The sequence below is a fragment of the Archocentrus centrarchus genome, chromosome 11 (genome assembly GCF_007364275.1).
Source record: "Archocentrus centrarchus isolate MPI-CPG fArcCen1 chromosome 11, fArcCen1, whole genome shotgun sequence".
Lineage (NCBI taxonomy): Eukaryota > Metazoa > Chordata > Actinopteri > Cichliformes > Cichlidae > Archocentrus > Archocentrus centrarchus.
In genome coordinates this window covers 1,430,967-1,439,864 of record NC_044356.1, presented here as the reverse complement: position 1 = coordinate 1,439,864, position 8,898 = coordinate 1,430,967, and the positions used below count along the sequence as shown (strand labels likewise).

At 43.3% G+C, this 8,898-nt stretch overlaps 2 protein-coding genes across 2 annotated transcripts; both read left to right on the top strand.

Annotated features, from left to right (window-relative positions):
- The first annotated feature begins 249 nt into the window (after positions 1-249).
- Positions 250-4,536, top strand: LOC115788151 (LIM/homeobox protein Lhx9-like). The gene is made up of 7 exons (XM_030741092.1): positions 250-368; positions 713-845; positions 2,122-2,330; positions 2,433-2,541; positions 2,626-2,767; positions 3,043-3,269; positions 4,141-4,536. The coding sequence occupies exons 2-7, from the start codon at positions 720-722 to the stop codon at positions 4,534-4,536; spliced, it is 1,209 nt and encodes a 402-aa protein (XP_030596952.1). The 5' UTR covers positions 250-368; positions 713-719.
- Positions 4,537-5,155: 619 nt separating this feature from the next.
- qrfp (pyroglutamylated RFamide peptide) lies at positions 5,156-7,183 on the top strand. The gene is made up of 3 exons (XM_030741091.1): positions 5,156-5,201; positions 5,797-5,909; positions 6,605-7,183. The coding sequence occupies exons 1-3, from the start codon at positions 5,156-5,158 to the stop codon at positions 7,181-7,183; spliced, it is 738 nt and encodes a 245-aa protein (XP_030596951.1).
- The last annotated feature ends 1,715 nt before the right edge of the window (positions 7,184-8,898 follow it).

Genomic DNA, 8,898 nt, shown 5'->3' with positions numbered 1-8,898 from the left:
ACAGCAGGTCTCACCTGTCCTACGAGTCAGCTTGTTTACAGGTGTTTATCTGGGGACAGACATCTGATCAGAGGTGGGGAAAGTGATTGGTCGGGAACGACATGGAGGCAGGTCTCAGGTCAGGGGGAACCAGTCCCAAAACCACAAGACAGGTGGCTGCTGAGACACCTGGAGGGGTGAGAATGCTCAGGTGGGCCGCTGTAGAAGGAGGTAGAGACTGAGGAGTGTTTTTGTAAAAGTGATTCAGAGAGAAGCCTGGGCCTTCATGAAGCTCAGCAAACCACCTCCTTCTTCTTCATCCTCTTCTTAAAAGGTTCGTACGGAGCACGCTCAGTGGAAAACAAACCAGAAGCGTCTGAACACAACAGGTAAGCTCTCTCCTCCACCTGCCTCTGATTCCCGTTTTTATGTTTATTGTACAGTGCAGTAATTTTCACAAGTAATTCATATTTCCAGCATTAGTTTACATCTTCCAGTGTCCTGGTTTGTCCAATCAAACACTGTTGGTAACAAAAATATAAATAAAGAAAATAATCACGTGAGAACATAAAGGACAAAATAAAGTCTCTATTTTTTGGTGAGGGTGTGAGGAGTAAATATGTAAGGATGGCAGACATGACGAGTCTGATGTTAATGTCAGGTTTTGGGTTTAATAGAGCCCTTCGTTGAGTGTTTTTAATGAGGCTGATAATTACCTCCTCTGCTTTCTCAGGACAGTCATGATGTCGCCAGATGACCGAGCCCTCGAGGACCTGCTGTACGCCAGTGACCTTGGTGACGAGATGGAAGGGGCGGAGCTGGGCAGCAGCCTGGTGGGGGCAGAGGAGAGGGCTGCTGGAGACGATGTAAAAATTAAAATTGATATTATTATTCCTAAATAATATTATACTTTTTTTTTTTTGATTCTATTTTGGTGTCATTGTAAACTGGTCGTGGTGCGTTCATGACCCTGTCATAAATATGTGCAGAGGATTTTAAGGTTATGATTTACTTTGGCCCACAAATTTCACTAGTTGCTGAGCTTTGCTTCAAGGTCAGTAGATTATTCTGAAGGTCAAAGTGATGATAATGCCTTATAGACATATTTAAAACTTTGGTTCTTGCTGCCTTTGTTTGGATTATATGTAATTGTAATATATGCAGATTCTAAATATCACTTTATCGACTACATCCAAATATCATGTCACATTTGACCTCTGACCTCACTTTTACACTTCACATCTGCCTTTGATTCAAGTTGACCTCAAATGTGTTCTATCAATGAGAGCTGCCTGGTTTAGTTTGAAATATACTGCAATATAATATTAAATAATGAGCTCAGGCGCAGTTATTTACAGAGCAAACCAAAACAACTCTGCGTTTTTATCAAAACTATGATCTTGTTAAAATAAATAAATAAATAAATAAATAAATAATGGTGATAGAGTGAGATTAATTCATTTTACAGAGAAAAATGAATTTCTAAAATTAAATTAATAAATGTACATAAGAAATTAATAAACCATAAAATCAAAATAGTACGTTTGTGAGGAAATCCAAAGAAAAATTCACAAATTGTTGAGAAACAAAATGGAAACTTTGTTTTGCCAATGAATCAATTCCCTTCACTTTGCAATCTTGGATCAAGCTCAGATGTAAACAGGTGAAACCACACACACACATTAGTGAGGAGGTGCAGCAGTGTGGCGGATGGAGCCGGTTTGTGTAGCTTCTTATATCGTAAGAGAGATCAGCTCATCCAGATCTGTTCACAGAATTTTCTCCTCAAAGTCTGGATGTTATAATTATATAATTATATAATTAATATAATTTCAATAATAATTTAAGTAATAGTTATTTTTTTTCCTTGTTGCTGAATCTGATTACAAAAGCAATTTAAGCTGAGGTTCATTTAACTTTGTAAAATAAAATTTAAAAAAACTGTCATCTCAGAGAATTCCTACATTAATGTACCTCTTTAATCTAGGAGAACATCCACGTTTTTGATGAGGATATTGGCCTCCTCCTCACTAATCCAGAATCATAAAATTAAATGAAGTCTGATTCTTTATTAGCTTTTTGGTGCAGGTAGGAAAACGTGATCATCAGGAAATATTGACTAACGTCAAATCTGTCTATCAGTCTCAGCCTCTAACAGCTGTGAACATCCAGGAGCCAATGACGTGTGCCGGATGTGGCGAGCAGGTGTGCGACCGCTACTTCCTATTGGCTGCGGGGAGGGTGTGGCACAACCCCTGCCTCCGCTGCAGCCAATGTCACTGCGAGCTGCAGACACACCCGTCGCTCTACTGGAGGGACGGAAACATCTACTGCCAGCAGGACTACTGCAGGTCTGCATGATCTTGTTAATTGCAGCACGTTTTGTTTGTTTGTTTGTTTGTTTACTTACAGTTTTCCAGGTCTGACGCTGTGTGGTTTTTCCTCCCGCACAGGATGTTTGCAGGGGGTCAGTGTGCTCGTTGCTTCCAGCCAATCCCGGCTTCTGCTTTGGTCATGAGGTCTGGCGAGCTGACGTTCCATCCTCACTGTTTCTCCTGTCAGGTTAGTTTGAAAGCTTTGTGCTTTTATCTTTATTTTTTTAAAGAATACAAAAAATATGCAGATTTTCTTCCTGATATTTTGCAGGAGTGTGATGTGAAATTAATGCCTGGGAACCTGTACTGCATGCAGGGCCCAAACCTCTACTGTCAGGCTCATTATCAGGGTGATGGGGGCGTCCAGCCCCCCCATGACCTGCAGCCCAAACAGCATCTGAAAGATGGTGAGTGTGTTTGAGAAATCAGAACTTCTGGGGCCTTTATGTACATCTCATTTATTCCATTTTATAGATTTCCTGCACTCATTGGACTTAAATGTCAGCTGTTGGGTGGGGAACCATGAAACCTCCCTCTCGATTTTCAGATTTCGTTTTCCAATTTAAAATTCAGTTGTGCAATTATATAATAAATTATGAGCTAGTTTGCTTAAATTTTCAAATCCCATTCTGACTCAAAATAGTCCAGAGTTAATTTAAATAAATGTCCTGGTTGGGGCTGAATGCAGCCCAGGTCTCTGGTGAAGGGGAGGAGTCCGTCAGCAGTCCAGAGCCACGATTGGACGACAGGGAGGCGGGTGGGCGGATCCCCAGGCGGACCAAGCGAATCAGGACGTGTTTCCGCAGTGAGCAGCTCAGAGCGCTGGAGTCCTACTTCGCTCAGAAGCACAACCCCGATGGTAAAGACTGGACCTGCCTCGCACATAAGACCGGTCTGCCCAAGAGAGTCCTGCAGGTACACACACCTCAGTCTTTGAGATCAGATGGGGGCGGGGACTCTTTAAGGTGTGTCTTCCAGCATCTGAATTTAATGCTGCTGATTGGTGCTCACATTCTCATTGGGTCAGCAGTGTGAAACTTCTCGCTCTGTAGACTCGCAGACTTGAAGATGAACACTGATTCTTCATATTCGCCTGCCTCATGTTGTTTTAGAGGAGGGAAGTTTTACCATTTAACCTGCGCATCTATGGGGACTGACTCACCTTTGCAGCCAGCCTCCAGTGGCCATTAGAGGAACTGCATCACTCAGGGTTCATTACAGAGTTGTGGTGTTTGGGCTGTTGTTCAGACAGGGGTCTGCTGGACACAGGTTTACCCCTCAAAATGCCTGCATGCATGGAAAAATCCATAGAATGAGAGTCAAACCATGTAGATGTATTGCATTGTGCTTTGTGTCATATTTTTGTTGTTGCTGCTGTTCTGCATCATTTTCTGGTTGTTCATACATCTTTTATGGGTTATGTTTTAGGTTCATACTTTATTTTAGTAATTTTGTGTGTCTTTGTGTAGCGTTTTTTTTTTTTTGTTTTTCTGTTCTGAGTCCTCTTGGGTTTGCATTTATCATAGGTGTAACCTCAGACTGATGTAGACTGACTGAAACCATCTGCAGGTACACGGCTGACAACAACAGCACAGCTGTAGTTTCTTTTAGTTAAAGTGTAGGAGAGGTGGGGGCCCATTGTCTAATCGGTCCTATGATAGCAACACCCAGATAAATGGAAAAGTGTGGTTTTCACTGCATTGTGAGCTGAGTGGCCCTTTAACACCTGAACTTATATCATCCCTTAGTTACACATAATTGTGCTTTTCCCCTCCCATTCCCTCAGGTGTGGTTTCAGAACGCCCGGGCCAAACTCCGGCGTTCCCTCAGCTCCGACGACTCTCAGGTCAACTCCCCCTGCGCACCTCTGAGAGCTGCAGCCATGGCAGCCAGCCCTTCATCCCCGACCTTCTCCCCACCGGACCAGTTGCAGTCGTTCCCCACCAGCACCATCGACCAGCTGCAACTCTCCCTGCTCACCACCCCGCTCAGTGACCAGCTCATCGGTCACTCGTCTCAGGAGCTCCTGCAAAGCCCCGTCTTCTTCCCGGACTATGATTCCCAGAGTGCAGCGGGGTGTATGTCCACTCCAGAGGCCCGAGGCGATTTTGGAGAGGCAGGAGGAGGAAGAGGAGCAGAGGGAGAAGTTAACCCTGATACTTTTAGTCCACATTACTGTTAATCAATAAATAAACAGCATTTAGATGGTAGTTTAAACTCTATCCTTAGAAATTCTGATGAGCTGTTGGGTTTGTGTCAGCAGTGAACATTGAGGTTGATATTAAATGATAAACAGACCAGTTCTTATACAGCGCTTTTCTACTCTACATTGAGCACTCAAGCGCTTTACACAACATGCCTCATTCACACACATTCATACAAGCAGGTCTTTCTATCTTCATGCTCCAACTATCAGGAGCAACTTGGTGTTCAGTATCTCGCCTGAGGATACTTTGGCATGCAGAATGGAGCAGCCAGGGATCGAGCTACCAACCTTCCAATTCATAGGTGACATCCTCTGTCTCCTGAGCTACAGCCACCCCCGAAGTTTTAGTTCACAGCAAAATCCAGTTTTCATATTTTTCCTGTGATGTGCTGTGCTGTTTCTCTATTTAGAATATCTTTGGTGTGTTTCCCAGTTATATCAGCAGCAGCGATGCCTACTTTCTCTGAAAATAATGGAATTAAATGGCACTCAGCTTGTTGTGCTTGAAGCACCAATAAAATCTCCAAAGCTTGTTGAGCAGAGTTTTGTGCAGGAGCTGGTTTCTTCTCGCTGTCGCATCACTGCCAGTGACAGGATGTCAGCATTCATGTCCATGGTCCAGTCCATGGTTCCTCTCACCTGTCAGTTTAATCATCTGAATCCTGCATGTTTTACTTTTATGGCTCACTGGCATTACATCCTGTAATTCATTCAGTCTTTCCCCATTAAATGATCAACTCCCGTTGAACTGTTTATCAGAGTGGTGCGTGCTTATGGTGAAAACTGCGACAGACTTTGTACTTTTGATCATTAAATGGCCGGAAGTGACAAATCTTCCCAGAAATCAAAGCTCAGAAGATCTGCTGTCACATAATTGGTGGTAATTTGACTCAGAGAGTGGCATCATCTGGCCTGAGGTGTGGATTTGTTCGTCACAGAAAGGGTTCCTCGTAGACGGGGCTGCCTGAATGGCATTCTTTAAGTTGTGTCTGCGTTTCCCCGGCGAGCTGACATTCAGAGCGAGCACAGAGATAAAAGAAGCTGGAGAAAGGAAGCCCTCGCTCTCCTCAGAAATGTCTTAATGAGTCACCTGCATCCCTGCCTTAAACTTCCTCAACAATCAAAGAGCGATAATTGCAATGACTCTCCTGGCCTCCGTGATGAAGTGGGTCAGCGTTTCTCAGAAGAAAGTATGAAGCTCATGATGCTCAGCGCTTATCTCCTCGTGCGTCACAGGGGCGAGTGACCAATGGGTGACGGCGGGGCGGCGGGGAGAGCAGGCCAGTTTTTTAAAAAGGTCAGAAGTGCAGATTGTTGAAGATACAGCGAGTCATCGGACACGGCGCAAGGTAAGAAATGGGAAATTTGGGATTTGGCTGAAGGATTTTTCTTCTTCACTGGTGCTCTTGGAAAATTATTTCCATTTTTCAGAAATAACGATGTGTTTCAATCAGACTTCATAGACTGTACAGAACTTTCCATCCAGGTTAGTGCAGTTCAAAATGCTTCAAAGATGATTGACAAGCTGATAATGAGACAGAAATGATGCAATAAAAACAAGTGGCATATTGAACAAATTAAACAATATGGGTTTCTTGTATGAATCAGAAACAGATTTCAGCTAAATGTGATAAAATATACTGACAGCACTTCCTGTTGACTGGTCTGAGGTGGGATTTGTAGTTTTGGTGTGTCTGTTGTGGGTTTGTATGCGTGCAATAAGACAAACTTCATTTATAGCATTTCTACAAATTCCAAAGGGAAAAACATTTTTTCTTTTGATTCATTTGATTCAAACAAAGTCTTTAAATATTATTTTAACATAATCCGTGACCTGGTTAGTACCTTAGTACTTCAAAAGCAGCGTTTTGTTTAATAATTTCTTCATCCATCATTTTTCATTTGACTGACCAATGAGCTGATGTTAATTCAGATTAAATTATTTAAATCTTTTTAATCATAATAATAAAAAGACAGAAACAATAACCTACTGATGAATTTCTGTTTCCAGATGAGACTTTCTTTTTTTTTCGGTGCCTCACAGCTCGCCCTCCTTTCCCTCACCCTCCTCTCCCCCATCCCACGCCCTGTCACATCCTATCCTTATTCCCCCACCACCCCCCTACCCACAGTGGACAGCTCTGAGCTAGAGTCCACCCTGCTGAACCTCCAGGCTGCTTTGGAAGAGCCAAGGGACGACAGGCTCGTCCAGCATAAAGTCCGGGCTGAGTGGCCTCAAGACCCCCAGCCAGATGAGGAGAGTGATGAGGAGGACGGGTCGTGGGAAGAAGAAGCTCTGCTGAGGGCCCGGAGAGGAGACCTGATGGCCCAGCCATTGTCACCCTTCCCTGAGGGTCACTCGCTGGAGAGCATGCACTATCAGGAGGGAGGAGAGGGGGAGGACGGGTGGAAGAGGAACGATGCTCTGACCTCCATCGTAGGAGGACTCCAAGCTGTCAGCCGTGAAAAAGGAGGGTTTGGTTTCCGCTTTGGGAGGAAAAGATGGACTGACGGAGAGTGGGGGGAAGGAGGAGAGGGAGAACAGAGGAGGACAAGTGGAAGTGATGAGGAAGGAGTTTCAGAAGGGACAAGAGAGGAGGGTGATGCAAGACAAAGAGGCTGAAATGGTGCTGATGCCCTCTGCAGTTTCCTTCAGACAGCAGAGGCAACTGCCAGATTACAGCACAATACATAAACTCTGTAAATGTTGCCTTATGATTTAAATTTCAGTACACAATGGCACAAAAGAAAACATGTATATGCATGAATGTGGTAACCTGAGGAGCAAGCGTTTCTCCTGGTCTTTCCATACTAAGGCTGAGAATTATTTATTTCACTGGATGTACAGCTCTCCATGTCAAATCTGAAAATGTAATATAACATGTACATAGAGTTTATGTAAAAGTGTTTGCTTGTCGGCATGAACATGAGCAATGAATAAAGAGTCGAGAGGTGCGGACTGCAGGCTGCTGTCTGTTTTCCAGAGTAGACTCTGCTAAAGCAGGAAGAACCGAAGCACCTTTGCTTAACAAATACAACAGATTGATGAGACCGGAGAGCTGCGGCTCCACAAATGAATCCGGGACACTTTCAGTATTTCTGCTGCTGCACAGAAACAGTAACTGCTGAAAGTTAAACTCCTAATTTTCCAAATTAGAAACAAATACAGAAACTCTGTGTAACCTGAATCAAACATCAAAGTGACCAATCACAGTAGGACTGTCAAAAAGACTGCTGATTGGAGGAGCAGGATTCAGCTCCAGCTCAGTTACCTGAATGTCTGCCCACCTGTGACAGCGTGGCTGCTTTGTGCATGTTGATGAATACCTGTGCTGATGAAATGAAAAGATTTGCTCATTGTTGTTTTTTTTTGTTTTTCCCACGCATGACTTCAGACAGAAGTATAAATCCTCAGAGAGCCACTCGGCGTGTTCATTTTCTGGTAGGACCCAGGCTTAGTTTTATCATCAGGAAGGTGTTCATGTGCAAACCGCAGTGAAACCTCTAAGAGGTATATGTGTGTGTGTGTGTATAAGTAAGCCTACAGCTCTTGTGAATATTTTTTAATTGGCTACTTGTCCTTCTGTCCTACTTTATCAAAACATAAAAACTGAATAAGTAAAAGGTCAGACAGAGGTCACTGAGCGGTGAAATGACCATCCGAGTGAGGTTACAGCTTTACAGTGACCAACTTTAACTCACTTTAACGTGGAAAGATCCCAACAGCATATCTAAGTGTGTGTGTGTGTGTGTGAGAGAGAGAGCGATGTAACACAAACAGGGATCAGCCTCGATGAGCCTTCAGCCTCCATGATGGATTTTGTTTGTCCGCAAGGAGGAGACGAAGCGCAGATGCTGAACCCTCGACGGAGGGCCTGAGGACCACACCTCACCCGCTGGTTTCATCCATTTCAGATTATCAGTCAGTTTTTAATGTTTGCATTAAAGGAGGACATGCAGAGGGTTGGTGTGACAGAGGAGGATGCTGGGATAGGGAGAGATGGAAGCAGATGATCCACTGTGGCGCCCCCTAAAGGAAGCAGCTGAGAGGAGGAGGACAAGATCTTTAGAATGAATTTAACTGAATTTCTTACCGGGAATGTGTTTTTAAAAAAAAATAATAAAATACGATTTCTAATAAACTTTTGTTCAAAAATATTAAATAACTCCAGCTGTAATGTAAAGGTGGAGTGAAAGGTAAACTCAAATAAAGTAGTATTAAAAGAAAACACTGCATTAAAGTACCTCAAAGTGTAGAAGTACAATAACAGTACAGAACTTCATGTGATTTTACTTTAGTTATTTCATTTAAAAAAAAACAAATGAAATTTCCTGGAC